Source organism: Neodiprion virginianus, chromosome 5 (genome assembly GCF_021901495.1).
Source record: "Neodiprion virginianus isolate iyNeoVirg1 chromosome 5, iyNeoVirg1.1, whole genome shotgun sequence".
In the NCBI taxonomy this organism is placed as follows: Eukaryota; Metazoa; Arthropoda; class Insecta; order Hymenoptera; family Diprionidae; genus Neodiprion; species Neodiprion virginianus.
The window spans coordinates 30,632,291-30,649,909 of record NC_060881.1 but is presented as its reverse complement, the minus strand read 5'-3'; the positions used below and the strand labels follow the sequence as shown (position 1 = coordinate 30,649,909).

Below are 17,619 nucleotides of genomic sequence, written 5' to 3'. Positions count from 1 at the left end.
TATTTTTATTTCTCTACTCATCGCGTTTCGATAAACAATCTTTCATACTACACAAGTGTTTTTCGTTCCTCTTTCTAGTTATTCAGCCTTCCTGGTGCATATTTTTATCCATATATTCTTTGGCAAAACAAAAAAAAAAAAAAAACATCAATCTTGAAATGAAAGTGAAAGTAAGATTACGCGAATCAAACAAATATGTTCATACTCAAATTGTGAGGAATATCACTTATTTTTGTCACATTTTTTGTATCGAAACTTTTGCGTATCGAAATTCAAGCATCTCAGCAAAACATTTTTCATTATTCTCATGGAATATTGAATAAAGATTTTCACCAGGATTATTTAATTTTTTTTTTTTTTTTCTTTTGAAGACTTAGCCGACTGTTTCTCTTCTGTTCTCCATATCTCGCTAGCTTTTCTCCCTTTCGTTCTATTTTCGAATATACATGTAATAATCGATCAGAGCCCAACAGACGTCTAGAACAATACGGCGATGCGCGATGATAATTGGCTGTTTTCGAATTTATTATTTTTCGCTCGAATGTTTTTTTCACTTGAAATGAGTTTGACAACTCTGGGTATATTATACTTTTACCGCAGCCCGCTGTCATGGAATGTTTTGATCGTAGTTATATATTTATATATATGTGTAAAAGCCAATAAATTTTAATAACAACGTTTAACCAGAGACGTAACGATGATAATCAAAAAAAAAAATCAAAACCATGGATGATGGTATATAATGTGTTAACCAAAAAGTTTCATCAGTCACGTTTCTTTTTCACGTTTTGTCTTTCGTATTCCTTATCTCATGGGCATATTTACGTAAGATTACGATAACCTCAGATTTTCAATATTTTGCCCTGCGTTTTCAACTGATCCCGTATATATGTAATATATTTTATATAGACGCTCAGTTGTACTATTTTAATGATATTCTCAAATTGGTCCATGATGAGATTGTAGCTGAGAGTTTCTAACTATTTTAAGGTATATCTTTATATATAATGTATAATTTAAATATTAATATATCTCGAGTTAAAAAGGCGTAAGATATTATCATTTAAAAATCATGGGCTTAAAGCGTCACAAATGAATTATAGTGGGAAACATCACGTCATCGAATATGTTAAATATACACACACGTAGGTATGGCTAGATATGATCGTTTAAAATTAAAACGCAGCGATTATCTATATACACAACATCGAACGAACGACCTGTACACGATTGTCAAAGGAACGTTTCTTTTTTTTTTTTTACTTTTTTCGACGTAAGTCTAAGCTTTAACAATACCTTCAAGTATAGTCGTTAAGCCTATTTATGTCGTGATAATTGTACCTTGAATTTAGGCGCGATCTAGCTCCGAGTAATTTACTATTTATTTATAATAATATCATCGTTTATGCACGAATAAAATTTCATAAGTCAACAAGATAAGATTGATCCTTTCCTTATCGACTAACTACGTATACTTAATTATTATAGATTTATATATATGCATATGTGTTTAAATATCGATATATAAATATATATATATATATATATCGAGTCTTAGTTGTCGCTTCATTACCTCCTCTTACTTTTGGGCTCCCCCCCCCCCCCCCCTCCTCTTTTTTGCCTTTTTCATTGCGCCAATTGATGCTAATCTGATAGAGTATCGTCGCACGACCGAACGTCGACCTATCACGTCGAAACAAGCTTATTTAATAAATGTGCGATAAACGAATGAGAAACCATCGAAACACATTCCAGTAGCATCGATACAGGGTATTACTAAGAAAAAAGCGCCCGTCAACTTATCCCGCCTGAACGTCTGCCACAGATTGCCAAAAATGCAAAAAATCCATTGATCTAAAGTGACGATTAGTAACAAACTATGTGTGTGTACGTGTGTGTGTGTGTGTATGCATTTGCTCGTGATTATTTACAATAAATTCATTCAACGAAATGTTTCAGGCCCCATGCATTTATACTGTCACATTCGGTTGTAAATACGATACGGTAAGTATGTGCGTGCAGGATTTGAATTTAAACAGACGTTTCGAAAACAGTGTTAATAAATTTTCTAGCTATTAATCTGTGGCCTCAACTCAACGAGAAATTTATCCTTTCGTGCAATATACATTTTCCAGTCAAGTTTTCAGCCATTCCTCATAGATTCTTCGACGTTTTTTTTTTTGTTTTTGGCAAAGCTGGACAATCTCGCTTCGGTCTACGTTACCGACAGTCGGTATTGGCCGGTAATGCGGAACGTGTAAAACCTAACTCGGTATACCCTGTATCGACGTAAAACTAGCGAGACAAGATTCGATTGAAACAGCCATTATTCCAATGTCTATAATTCCAACGTTTCGATGACGTAGCCCCGCCGATCCGTCGCAATGATCCGTGTATCCGTGGATCGTCGTAACGTTACATTAAAGAAGCGCTAGCGCGTACGAACCATGAGATAAAGAGGCGATACATCGGTGAAATGTAACGTAAGGTAACGTAATGGTCGAAGATCAAAGGATCCGAGTCTGCGTTTCAGGCTACGGCTCCGAGTCGCTAGACGCATATTTCACGTTTCCTTTTAGCGTATCTATAACGGCTTACATACGTATAATCAAAAAATCATCACGTCCTCATTATTTTCTATATCTCTGCACCCTCGCATAATATATATATATATATTATCACATATATATAACGTATAATTAGTAATATATATTCTGGGGTAAACACCTGATGTCTATATCGTTATTTACGGGTGTTCATATCAATTATTCGAAGAAACCTTTTAAACGGTTCAACGTTATACAAAATATCCCGACAAGGAGATTATGTGGGTGGATATAACGAGGTATTACGCTAAATTGAGATACAAGGGAAATTCTAATTAACGGGGGGCGGGGGGGGGGGGCAGGAGGAGAGGGGGGGGGGGGGCGAAGCCACGTGCAGTTTCAACTCGACAAGAGGTATTCAAAACGATATTTTCATGCAGCGACGAGATGAAAACAAATATATTGATATGTGAAAGAAAAATTTATAAAAGAGAAGAAGAAGATGAAAAATCGAAAAAAAAAACAACAAGGAATCACCACCACCCCACATGGAAGACGAGGGATTATTATTTACTTTTTTTTTTTTTCCTTTTCTTGAGAAATTGTGATAAGGGGGGGTGGGGCGGGGTCTCCGAGGGTCAAGGGGTAAAACAATTGAAAGCCTAGAACGCAAATGGAAGACGTCTCTTAACGTGCGATTACTAATATGTAATATACTATGTTTATACGTATTATACATGTATATAGCGTTTTTTTTTTTTTCTTTCTTTTATTCATCACGGTCGAATCTGATCTCTTGGTCCAAAAATTTCTTATCCATTTTTCTCTTCTTCTTTCGTTTCCTCGATTCTTTCTTTATATATACATACATGTATCACACTGCGACACTGCAGTATTTATACATATGGTATATTTTCCGTATGCATAGATTGTAATACATATAACATATATACGTATATGGAGGTTAGTGCGAAAAGGGTGTGTAAAAGACAAGTTTGAATAATCCGAGCTAAGCATGGTTTCGTACACTTAAAACCGCTCTGTTTTAGAGAAAAAATCGTTTACGTCAGTTGAAGTTCGACTGCGTCATTCATTTGGGCATCATTGTAGCTTGTAACTAAAAAGTTCAGATCGCTTGGTGTAAAAACGGTACAAGTGCACTCGAAGCGTCTTTCCTTAAACCGGACCGAGCTTACAATTCTCGATTATTATATTCTTAATGAATTGTGACACTGAAATGGCAAGAAATATTTGTGAAAAGGGGTATAAAATTCAAGGTATTGTCAGTATAGGTGAATTATTGTAATAAAGAGAATTTGGGTTACAAAATAATATACTATTTTTCTAGACATTCCAATATATAAAAGCGTCGTCCCACCCTAGCTGGGAATTTCGAAAGGGTTTATAATTTTTAACGTCAATATTTCAGATTGAGCAAACATGCACTTATACCATTTTTGCACTAACCCCGTCATATATGTATACATATTACATACCTACCTATGAACTCCCGCATGCTACTAATTATATTAAACTGATTAGCCATTATATATGTATATATATAGTGATATATCTTTCTCTGTCGTAACTGAGAATATACGATCAATTTTCACAAACTTAACCGGTCACTTAATAAGAATCATGTTAAGTGTGCGCGCATGCAGTGAAATTGTTATTTTTATTACTGGTATCTATATATTTTCATATTAACTATAGTAATATAATATTACCGAATATGTTGAATGACTATCGTTAATATCCTGATCAATATTATTGTTTAAATTTTATATATATATGTTTTTGATTCCTCGTACCGATCTTTCTTCTCATATTTTATATTTCTCTATTTTTTACCTGTGTATGCTGCATATTGATATGACGCTTGACTCGTGACATTTGCATTATACTCGTATATATATATATTCTTACAACATTAAATAATATTTTCAATGATTATGTGAAGCCGTTGTGAAGAAAGGCCCGTGGTTTAGAATACCGTTGAAAGTCTTTATATTCCTGCAACTTTGGCACGAAGTCTTGGGCGTGATAAAATCGCACACATTTATATATATATATATATATATTATAATAATATACCTATAACATGTAGAATTGAAAAATTCACAGTACCAAAGATGAAATATTAAATATACTTATATATGATAATTTGTTGAATACCTAGCAGATTTTAATTTATGTATCTAATGATGGATAATTTGATGCTCCTATACACTATGGATCAGATATGTGTGCTGTGTAATGTATACGAGTTACACATTATACGCGATAGAAAAATTTATTTTTTCAAGATGAAAACACAAATTTCGTCCATTCTCGTAAATTATACTCTTCTGCAAAGTTATATGTATACTGATAATGGAATAGTTACCCTTAACACACGCGTAAAGTCGATCTCAAAGCATGATTTTTAAACGAGAAATATTTGTTTTATTACATGTAGAGCGAGGACTGCGTATTCGGAAAAAGAGACAGAAACGCACGCGGCCAAAATCTGTTTCTTTCTAACCAGAAACGTAACCCTGATGTCAGATTATTCTTTCCAAAATTGATAGAAAAAAGAAATTGCGTGTTGAGTACGGAGAAAATATTTTTCCTTTTTAAATTTATCTCATCAAACAACAGTTTCTTTCCTCTGTTCATTGTATCAATTAACTATTAATGTGGGCATGTTTAAACACAAGAAATTAACATCACGTTGTGACATTTGATTTGTTTATGAAACGATCTTCGAGGTTTTTCATCTCCTCGCAGTTATAAACTCTTTTTTTAAGCCTCATAAATTCTGGCGAAATATATTGCATCGATTCTTAAATAATTATCCTCGTATGCCATCGACCAACGACCAATGTCAAATGCTTAGAAAGAGACAGACATTGGCCGTGTTTCCTTCCGTCTCACTTTTGGTGTTACCACAGACAGTACAGGAAATGCGCAGTCCCATGCTCTGCGTCTATGGTATATAGCAGGCTTGCGAAGTGAACGAAAGCCGAAACAACTGCCTCTCGAAATTTTTGGAACTGTGTTAATTAGCGAGTCTAGAATTAAATCCGATCAGGAATTGAGATTATTCTCTTGGTGAACCATTTGTTTGCCTCCGCAGTGGAACCGTGTAATGTGCCAGTTAAATTCTGGGTCATTTGGATGAAAAATCGTTGGTTCTGATTGCGGAAAACACATTTGTATACACGTCTGTCTCCCGGATGGCGTAAACAAATGCGGATAAAATATAACGTTTGTATAGTTCTGGACAGCTAATACGCCACTCGAATTTTTCGCTTCTCGTCACGAATCGCTGTCAACATTCTCGCCTCGTGATATGAAATAACGATCAGAACGATTATTACTTACACAGTAACAATAACCGTGTCAATAATTGCGATACTGTTTGTTATACGATACTACACTATCTATGTTATGTATTATATCATATGTATATCATTATTGTTATTAAATTACCAGTCTCATACAGACGTGCAAAGTACGAGCCAATCTATCTATCTATCTATCTATCTATTTACCTATCTATCATCTCTAGGGCATAGACTGCATACTTCCAAGGCGACGCTCGGCGTCAAGCCACGTTGAAACAAAGCAGAAGATAGAAAAACAAACACAAGATACGAGTTTTTTTTTTTTTTCTCTCCCTCTTTCTGTGAGTAACGATATTATTGATCAGCGTCGATTCGTTATATTGAAGGTACGATAATAGTGACGTAAAAGAAAAAGATTTTCGTTTTCAACAAGGTGGTTTCGATAGATAAAAAAATAACAAAAAAACCTCTAAAATACGAATGAATGATTGAGTGAGTGAGTGAGTGAGTGAATGAGTGAGTGAGTGATTGAGTGAATTTGAAGAAGAAAAAAAAAAAGATTCAGACGGGTGTCTCGTTGTAAGAACTGCACGGGGCACCACCGATTGTCTGGGGACGTCGAGGATCGTAAAAAGCGACGCTCGGTAAGGTTGTCGTCGTAGCGACGGCGATGGCTTCTGAGCTTACGGAGTTAGCGGAGTCTAGGAGATGGGACGGTGGGTGATTGGCGGTCGGTAATTGGGTGAAATGCGGGGAATTGTGCGAGGGCGATGACGATGACGGGGCGGGAGCTGATTGAAGGTCGCTGATCGAGGTGGTTGACGCGAGAATGTGCTGCTGACCGCGTACCTGATATCGCTGAGGGTAACACCTGCCGCAGCAGGAACGCAGCAGCCCTCCACGTGACGCCGTGCTGTGAGCTGGCGACGTCAGCGGGGACGGAGATCCGGGCCTCTTCGGGGCTCCGTTGAATGGCACCTCCATCTCCACGAACTCGCGATCCTGAAACGCGCGTTGGGTATAGGATAGTCGTTGCTAGAGTACCTTCGATAAGAGTCGTGCCAACACGCCGCCATTGATGTCCGAGCCTTGGCTGCGCTCTTTGAATCACGGTTACAGAACGAACGATGCGTTTGTAAAATAAAACGCGACGAATCGTTAAATGGTAGGAGATTTTTTCTGTCTTTGTACGTAATTGATTGACGAACATCAAGGCTGTACCGTGATAATCTCAGGAAACTGAACATCCGAATGCGCATGCGCCAAACCATGTGACTACTGAATCGGTAGATTTAACCAAATCGCGCCTTATATTCCGTCCGCTTGTTGCAGGTTGACCAACTCATTGTCAGTCCCGGAGAGATGCTGGCTAGAAAATTTCTCAAACATTTCGAGGTTATGTTGCGTTAAGCATTTAAGATGGCAAAAATGCGACGGATCTGCATTCGAGTGAAGATAGCATCGAAACTATTGCGCAATCAGATAGAGTTGGCTAGCCTGACTTGACGGACGAAAAGCTTGAAGCATGCGCACTTGGTTATTCAGTTTTCTAAAACTGTTATGGTACAGTAGTTACAAATGAATTCATCAACCTGAGATTAAGTCTTCACGTAATGTATGCCTGGTGAAATTAAGGTCACTTCAGTTTGTAATAACGGATGAGTTACATTGTTCTTGGTATTTCTATCCTGAACCAGGAACATGTATTAAGAAACATCGTGTGATGTACAGTGAGGTTATTTACCTGCGAAACGATGCGTGCGCTTTATTCAAACAAACCGAGTTAAAACTCACTTCAAGTTCAGCAAACGTTGTCAAAACAAATGACATTCAAAGTTGTCGAAAAAAATGACTGTATAACTCTGGCTGCTTGAATAATGCGCATGCGTCGTTCCGCAGATACAGGAACTCACTGCATTTTCGGATAATCTGTAATCTTTGGGAAAGTCTGTGGTGCAAAGGACCAATAAATTGCAGGTTAAAGTACGTCTAAGCTAGTTTTGATTTTTCCGCTATCGAAGTCCGCGACTAGTTGTCGCCGGACAGCCATTGAAAACTGGCTATGCGGTGGCACGACTCTTATTGAAGGAACTCTAAGGGAGTATAGTCGTTACCAAATACCAGAGCCAGAGATCCTCCAGTTGGAGTCGAGACAGTACGGTGTTGGTTTTTGGTGCTCCACCATCTTCTATTTTGTGTCAAACCGGAAGGCCCGTATCGAGTTTCGCGACAGGGCATTTGAAATGTAAAATTGGGTTCCAGCTCGACGCGAAATTTATATCGCACTTGCCGGACTCTTACTCGAGGGTCTCTTAGATAGTGGTAATTTATCAGCACAGAGTATAAATATTCATTTTGATACAGGATGTATATGATACGAATGAAAATTTTCAACAAAACATTATCAAAAATACTATATACAACTAAGAATTCATTATCGCCTGAGTATTATATTGGGATAATAATTTTCTGGTGAGTCACAACATATTTCATGACAAGCTAGGGATAACAATAATAAGGTTTCATCGACAAGGCTGATCCCCCCGACTCTAGTCTTGTTCACATTGCGCATCGTTGAGCGCATGTACATACATACGTAGGTACAAAATTCGCGAAAAGCACTAACACAGTACACTGCGTACAACTTTCTGCCCCATGGCTGTGCGATGAGCCAACTGCGTTAAACTTCCGAGAAAGCGAAAAGTTAAGCAGCATCTTTGTTATTCCGATACGCATACAATGTACAGTAAATAGGCATGGAGGCCAAGGCAGAAAGTTGCAGAAAATCTGCTACGCATGAACTTATGGATAAAGTGTTTTCTATAACTTGTCGAGTGAATTATGAACAATTAAACGAACCGTCATACATTCTATGAAAAAAACTGTCTTTTGTTACCCCTATGGTCATCAGAGGATTAGCCTCCATTGAATAAGAACACACTAATATTTATGTGGTGGCTTGAAAGATGTGAAGTGTCAAGTTTACAATTCAACCATGTGACGTTTTTCGCTCGCGCACAGACGTATTGAGGTGACCTGACCGGGGGGAATGATTTTGTTTCATGTCGTCCAATGAACAAAGGCATCTATGTACATGATGGCAAAAGTATGGGCATGACCCATTGTAATCCCTAGGTGTGGCTATTTCGAAAATACTGCAGTGGACGCGATACCCGCTGAATTCCCTTGAGACAGGAAAATTACGACATTTTGATCCAGAAAATCCGTTCTCCATCGTTTCTCTCTCTCTCCCTCTCTCGCACACTAGCTCGACTTTCTCTATTTACCCGTAACGAGAAAACGAGGGAGAATTGGAGAGAGCACAACGAACAGTGACATTTATTACACTACTAAAAATTGGCCATTAAAATCTGGGCTGTGTAAAGCCAATTTCGCTCCATTTTTGGCCCGTTGAAGACCGCAACTGCACCTTAATGGCGTTGAATTCTGCGATTAGATAGAATGGGAAGTAATTATAATGAAGAATTGAAGCGATTGTTTTGTACATCGACACTGTAAAATTCCGCGAGAAACATATAATAAACGTTTCAAGAAGGAAGGAAAGAGGTAGAGAAGGAATATTGAAAGTAAAGAAAACGAATTGGAAAGTTAAAACGACATTGACAAGCTGGTTTGAAACAACGACCATAACAACGGTAAACACAATAATAACCATAGTATACGTACAGTGATATTGTATGGTATATCAATATAAACGATAAATATAAGCATAAAGTGAGAGAAATTTTACCGTAGTTTTTTCCAGGCAGCGTAACAGATGATGATGCTGTAGTTCGAAGATGTCCTCCTCCCTGTAGTTGTCTTCAAGATCGAGTCCGCTTTCCTGGGCGGCGAGGCGAGCCTCGGCGGCTTTTTTCTTGCTGACAAATGCCGCTCCGCTGGAGGCTTTGGCGATGCGAATCCTGGCCAATCTAGCTTTCTGGAAGGGCAAATGATAGACGGCTGTGAGGTGACGTGAGCTCAGAATGAAGCGATGTGTTCTGGCGAAAGATCCTTTTAAGAACAGGTAGTGCGGGGATTATATCCATCCCACGGAAGTTTACACTTCGCATTTCGCGACTCCGTGGCTACACAAGTACCCGCCTGCTTACCTTCGGTAAACAGAACTTCAGACTTGGTTATTAACCCCCTTTGACTAATACCGAACGACGATATATCTTCGTTATCTCCAGTCTACACAACCGAAAGTGTCGAAAAGCGAAGAGGTTAACATGCCTTTTCGGTATGTGTATACATGATATTATAATAACTCCTCGGCGTGACCGGAAACCGATTGATATGTGAGTGCGTGTGTGTGTGGATATGTTGAGAAAAAAAAAATTCGAGCGTAAATTCAAGTTCAAGCCTTTTTCCCGCTTCAACGAGTCACTTCGACGGAGTCGTATCGATTCAATTTCCCTCGAAATACACATCATGGGTTATTTACAGTCCGGGTCTCATACGTATATCCTCGTCGAATACGTGCAGCGGTGTCGCTTCCGGCCCCAACTGTCAACGCAAGAATAAGAGAGCACCCTCTTGGCTGGGGCGTGTAGACGAGGATTTCTTCAAGTCTCCAGGTCGGTCAAGAACCTACTATACAAGAACACCTAAGGATACACCTGAGGCTAGACTACCGCGAGTTGTCGGAACAAGCCAGCAACTTGTACAACAGAGGCACAAATATGCAGGGATCATCTTGAACGGGGGAAACCCAACTTTCCTCTACAAATAGTAGGCATAACCGCCTAGACGAAAGTTGGGTTCTCAGTCCGAAGGCGGGATTTCCCTCTCAAGACAACATCCGAGTGCGAGCATTCCTCGCCAACCTCCCTAAATCATGAGGCCGCAGTGTCTAATTTGAAACTAAAACAGTTCAACTTCCGAATGATGTATACGATACATATATATACCTCGTAAAAACTTGGCACTAGATTTTCAGCAGCAAGAACTTAGACGGGAATTGACCAATCGGGAAACAGCTGCGCCTTTACTCACATAAATCATCTTTCACAATTAAATTTTCACCAGTTAAAGAGCCGGGAGAGAGTGAAGCGAGGTAATCGTAGCTGAGGCTGCTGATGAGGGTGTTTCCAAGGATGTTTGAAAAGTTCGGAACGATTACAGTCGTCGCTTTAAAACCGTTGTGTGCGTTCGGCGTTCGTGTTTGCGTACATGAGCGCCAGTGAGCCAGGGGCCATAACTGTTGCCTCGTTATTTTGCGCAGCGCCTAAGGGAGTCCGGTTCTCCGACAACATCGTATATACAACACCTTTATACAGTAGCTGCACTAACCTCTCGGCTCGTGGAGCCCGACAAAGAGCACGACGCCCATGTGGCTCGAGGGTTTCACCCGGGGTAGGAAAAGGGTGCAGGAAAACGACGAAGTCAAGTAAAGAGCGCGGCGAGTATATACAGCGACATATAGCGAGAGGCGCACTACAGAGCTTCAGCAGCCACGTATCAGGCAGGTAAGGGTTTATTTTAAGAATAATTTTTAGCCGTGTAAGTATTAGATGTCGAGGGCATAAATTCGGCTGTACCGAAAGGAAACAGACTTAGCGGACTGAGTGACGATCTGCGCATGCGAAAGATAATCGAACTCTATTGGTTGACGGAATCGTACCACGGCAATATTTTCATATGCAAGGCAGGAGAGCCAACCTAATCGAAGCGAGGCATCAAACTTAAAACTCTCCTCCATTAAGGGGTGAACTATAAATATGACCAATATGACGTTCCGATGACCCGAGCAGTCATCAGTCAGTTAGCCGTGAAAGCTTGTCCAGCTTTCACTGTGTCAACCATTTGAAATAATTTTAACCATTGAACTAAACAAACTCACATCACCTACGTAACCTCAATGAAGAGTAAGGTGGCTGTCCTGCATGGAAAACAACAGAGCTCGCGCATGCGCGGACGGTTATTCAATCTACTAAATTTCACGGTTTACCTTCGGTACATAATAACTTTTCAGGTAACGGATGAAAATCAAACAACGGTAGCATTTTTCATTCGTGTATCTGGTGAAAGGAAAGTAATATGTTTTTGCACGTAAAAATCGTCTGATTGTGAGATGGCAACATGCTGCAGAGTTGGCGGCTCCGATTACCTGTACGAGAGTGCATGTGTCGGAAGCTAGCTTAACCATCATTAATTTATTATTCGGCAGCTATTGGCACGCGAAAATTACATCGCAAAACTCTGGGTTATAAATAAAACCAACGCCGGATGTTTACGATATTAATTTCCCTGCATGCAGGCGCTTTCCTCGCCCGAGACCCGTCAGGGCAGCAAATTTGTTTTAGCTATTAAGATTTATGGCTATTTGTAACCCCGCTTCCCTGCCCCCTGTAGAATATGAAACTAAACGGCCTGAATCGATTCCACAAAGCTCCACTTGATTTGATCAAGTCAACGACCCCAAGAACTCTCGCTAGAAATTTCAAGATTTTCGTACAATGACATCACCGAGAGGTCGGATTTCGGAGAGGAATTGCGTTTGCAAAGTCGAAATGACCACTCGAAATCTGGGGACAGTATTGCGCATTTCACTGCTGCACACCATTGCCATCGATATGTACTATTTCATGAATTAAATAGGAATTTACAGGCCGTGATACCCTGCGTGCTGCGTACGGCGAAACGAATCGATACCGGAAATCACGCGCACTGCTCGAACCTCGATCGTCGTGAGTTATTTCAAACGAGCAATTGTTGATTTCTCTTTCTTTTCCAAAAATACGCGTTTAACACGAATAGCGGATACCAAGAATAAATAAAATGAAAGGCGTATCGCGACTTGACGCAAGAAAAGTAGGTTGAAGATATTTCTATTCAATCTCTGTTTTCATTATAGCGTATATAATATCTTTTTTCCTCTATACCAATTTCTCTCTATAAATCGCGTTCATTCTATATCAATATATTCTATACGCGGTATGACCCAGTAAAAACCAGGCACCAAGGACAGAGGTGATCAAAAAGAAGAAGAAATGAACGCTTCAAATAAATTTCACTTCTCTGTCTCTATATGTATACTCGTATATACGTGTACGTATACGTGTATGTGTACGTAATATTCTCGGCAGTATAATAATATTTACAATATTTCCGACACTCGATACTGACGCCTTAGATCTAATCAAAAATTTATCATCGACAGGCTGGACTGTATTATTGCAGGAAAAAACTACGTCCGTGGATAATTCTACCCAACAGCGGGCACCTAGCTGCTTGCAATGAAAGAAAATCAACATTTGTTTAGTTATTTTTTATATTCTCTCTCTCTCTCTCTCTCTCTCTCTCCCCCTCTCTTTCTCCTTTTTCAAAAGCAGTGGAAAGACAGAATATACAAGGGCAGAATTTGTTAGCCGTTGAAACCGTGATGAAATCACTGCGGCAAGCGTGCTCGACGGGTGGTGGGGAAAAACATGAAAAGAGTAGGAAAAAAAAGAAAACCATTGCGGGATGGTGAGGGGAGTAAACTACCTCTGCGGCAGTCAACTTATTATTTCTCCGGGGGAAATGCCGAAGGGGGAGAGAGGAGGAGATTTTTGTTTCCGTTTCTTTCTACAGAAAGTAAAGAGGAAAGTTATGCCGGTACGGCATGAAATGGTCTGCACAATAATCGGGTTGGAAAAAATGAGGAAGGAGGGTTAAGGTCGTAGGAGATGAAGCAGTCGGTTTTGCACTGGCATTAAATCGTCGTATCAATATGGCGTCCGAATGAAAAGTAAACTGTGTATATAGATGGGAAGACGTGGCCCGCGCAAGGGAAGACAATAACAAACTGCGTGGAGCTGGAATTAACAAGCGGCGCCGGACGGTAGTTAAATGCAGATTTAAACCGCTAGAGTTAACTATATATATATATTTATATATGTATATAGTTATATATATACATATATATAAATCCAATAGCATACTATACATGTATATGTATAATGTATAGTACATAAAGGATAAATATACCTCTCGACACATAAGACATACCTGTGTATTTTCACGATATATACAGAGTGATTATCTAACGACCGAATGGTCCGTCGTCCGCTGCAATGCAATGCGCATGCGCTAGAATTCAGGAGCAACTGTTTGTCAGGGCAACCAATCGTCATAAATTCGGACGACAGATCGCCGAAATGTGTGCAACCTAAAAAATTTTGACCAGCTCTCGGTGTTGAGCACAACTGCCAGTGACAACTATCCAAATTTTTTAGGTTACGCTCACGACAGTTGGTCGCCCTGGCAAACAACTGCTCGTCGATTTTAGCGCATGCGCGTTACAACGTAGCAGACGACGGATCATTCGGCCGTTAGTAAACCACTGTATATGTATATTAAATATATATATGTATCATATATACAAAAATATCTCCAGGGCTGGTTAGGCGATTACTCGCGTGTCGCGGAATACTCCCCATCTTCTTCGCCTGTTTGTTCGTACTTCCATTTTTCTTCTTGTTTCTTTTGTTTTTTTCAACCCAACGCAACACACGCCGGGAATGGAAAAATGTGTGGGGTGGCTGTTTGGCAGAGTTGAAGGTCAATCCGGACGAACGGCTTCTCGTCATGATCGTACAAACAAATAGCGTACGGTCCGGACACCCGAGGTATGACGAAAAAGACGATGCCGAAACATCATCGAGCTACGGGGGAGAACGAACAAACAATGCCGTTTGCCAAACGAGATGATCATATTCGCCGAACGGCTCGGAAATGGGCCGAAGTTTTAGTCCCTTCATTTTTTAAAAGCGAGACACGAAGTTTCATTTCCCTCGTTTTTTTCTCTTCCTCATCTTCGTCTCCTTTCTTTTTGTTGAAGGCGAGGGTCACGTATCAAGATATTGTCTAACTGCTATCACGATGATAAATTTTGGACAGTTTTTTATATTAATCAAACACATATACGTTGAGTTTTCGGGGCAGGGATCGAAAAGTAGAATTGGCCACACGGTATAAGGGTAGAAATAACGAATTCTCATAGCGTCGAAAATCCAGTTTACAAAATTTCAAAATATAAAAAGGTATAAAGTATAAAAACGCGGAAATACGGAAAGGTGAAATCGTAAATTAAGCCAAAATATCAAATCGTCAGAACTGAGACGTTAAAATTCCGACGATTCTGTATTTTAACTTTCCATGCTGCACACCTTTCTACACTTTGAATTTCATAAACATATATAATTTTAAATTTCTACATTTTTAAATTCTCTGAAGAAGAAAGTTTCGCGTCTTTGAAAATCCAATATTCTAACCTTTTTATATTTTGGCCCTTCTACTTCTTGACATCCATTCCCGGTATAGACCTGAGCTTTTTTGAAGTGGCTTATACATTACGGGTCAGAAGTCGAATTACAAGGTACCAGATTCAAATGGCTTACCCTCTGCGCTTTCCTCTTGTCAGCACGCTGATTCTGGTGATAAATGCGACTGAAGTTGCTGACGATAACCGGCACTGGCAAGGCTATGACCAAAACTCCGCTGAGAGAACACACGCCTCCGACGATTTTTCCAGCGATCGTTTCCGGTACCATGTCACCGTACCTGAAAAAGTGATGAAACAAAAAAAAAAAAAAAAAAGATGAGACAATTTCTTATTAGATCGATGCGGACACATTTTTTTTTTCTCTACACCTAGAATCATTGATGCTATCTGGGAGGCCGCAGTGCGTCCTTCGGGAATTGACACGCGTTAAACCGACACGGACTCTCACCCACAATCCTTTAATTATTAAGTGCCGCGTCACTGCGGGAAACACGGATTGATACACGTCAATCCTTGGGATGCAGAATGAGTGAGAAATTTACACAGAGAATTACAGACACGTTATACAATATATCGCACGTAATGATTAGTAATTCACTTTGTACGCCGCACTATCGTGACGCACAGTTTATCCCCTGGGATAGAGTCCCGAAATATATTGGACAACCAGCAGAGAGCAGAACATGGCGCGAATCCGGTACGTGCATGGTTTCCTTCATTCGACCGCATCGGTATATGTAATGAGTAAAGCGGAAGGTGTCGAGATTTGACCTGATCCTGTGCTGATCCGATTACAGTAGCTATGATCGAAAAATAAAAGTAAAACACGCCATTGTGTCAAAACTTAGTTTCACGCAAGAGTTCGAAGGAAGAAAATATAAAACGGAAAAGCTTTTATTCATTTCATTCCGCATTTCGATACGCAAGAATATTCGCACCTGCACAGCAAAGAGCCGACTTTCCGTTAGTAATAAATTCTTTCGCAATATCTGTAGTACACGGTAACGTGTTGAATATTTCATCGTGCAATGATATTGTTATACATATACTATTTATTCAGGCGTATAGGTATGCGTTGAAAGGCGATACACCGATATTTGAAAATCAATATTGGGTAGACCGTAGCATTAAGTGGTAATGCGATGGGGGGTGGGAACGGGGTAAAGTGAACTTTCTGAATACAACTTTTCAACCTCCTCTGAGCGAGCAAATATAGGTAAAATCAATTCACACACCCCTGCGATCATCCATAATTCCGTTCTGTAACCCCGTTCGACGCGAAACGAAAAAAAGATTTTTTTACAGGATTTATTCCGGCAGGAAGTATGTGTTAAAAGAAAAAAAAAAAAAAAACATTCTCGAGTCTCGACTGTTCGGGTTACAATAAGACTGTGAAAATATATAGTCCCGGACAGAATAGTTGGCAAAAGTATCGCGTGTTTCGGGAATAAAGTTGAGGTACGTATTTTTCTACCAACATGTACGCCATTCCTAGCTACCGTACTGTACTCTACTAGAGTATAGTTTTAAGATATTATTCATAAAATTCACTTTACCAGAGGCGTATGAGCTCTACTTTGCCCCGGTGTTTCGTGCAGCTCAGCAATAATCCAATAACGTTACGTTTTCAAGGCGCTATTTCACAGACAACGGCGAAGCGACCGTGAATAGATAAGGCTCGTACAATTCCGTGTACGAACGATCCTAGCAAATTTCAAATGCGCAGGAAACATTCGTCGGGAGTACAAACCCGTCAGTTGGTACCCTTTGTCTTTCCCTTAGATCAAGGAAGTCGCGAATGAAATATGCCCAGCTATAGACACGGAGGACGGTAGAGGAGAAAGAGGTAATAGAAGCGGAGAGCGAGAAATGGGGGGGAAAAAATAGAATGAAAGAAAAATAATCAGGAAGGGGGCGGGGGGGGGGGGAGGAAGAGGAGGAGAAGGAGGAAAGTCTCACGACGATATTCGCCCGGATTTGCCCTCCGCATCGATTTAGAGCGTCTGGTCCGACGACCATGCGCGCCGCGAAGCGGTGCTCCGGGTAGGATTTCCCGTTGGGTTTTACATGGGATTCGTACGGGTTCATATCCGTTTCGATTTTCCCATATGCAACAATATTGTCACGGATAAGGTGGGACTTATGCATCGCGTTTTTTGCCGCTTCGGTATCGTCGACAGACAAGTCATGCCGTGTACAAAGACATTGTAAGGTAAATTAGGGTGTTTCGGAAAAAATTATTCGTCGTTTTCCACCGTGGCACCTTCTAAAATGTTTGTTTGGGTCAAAAGAAAGATTGTTTAAAAAGATGAGCGTTCTACGTTATGTGGAAGATCCCACATTTAATATTTTAATGTTCTTTCACACTTTTTTTGGCATTCATGTGGAATCGCGTTGTGGCACTTCAATTCTTACTTCTTTTCTGAAATTTATATTCAACCCAAAGATCCATAACATAACGATATATTGA

The 17,619-nt window shown here is 39.9% G+C and overlaps 1 protein-coding gene across 9 annotated transcripts in view; it reads right to left on the bottom strand.

Moving 5' to 3' along the window:
* The window catches only part of LOC124304443 (potassium voltage-gated channel protein Shal), a 44,349-nt gene that overhangs the window by 9,032 nt on the left and 17,698 nt on the right, over positions 1–17,619 (bottom strand). For 8 of the 9 annotated variants that reach the window (XR_006908193.1, XR_006908192.1, XR_006908194.1 and 5 more), the window contains exons 2-4: positions 15,265–15,427; positions 9,630–9,818; positions 6,728–6,880 (exon numbers count right to left, since the gene is read on the bottom strand). Coding sequence is in view for 6 of the 9 variants with exons in the window: in XM_046762688.1 (XP_046618644.1) it covers positions 6,728–6,880; positions 9,630–9,818; positions 15,265–15,427 (505 nt within the window). In the remaining 3 variants the exon portion in view is untranslated. Of the gene's footprint in view, positions 1–6,727; positions 6,881–9,193; positions 9,326–9,629; positions 9,819–15,264; positions 15,428–17,619 lie in introns of those variants that run through there. The other variant, XM_046762693.1, reaches the window with a different exon arrangement.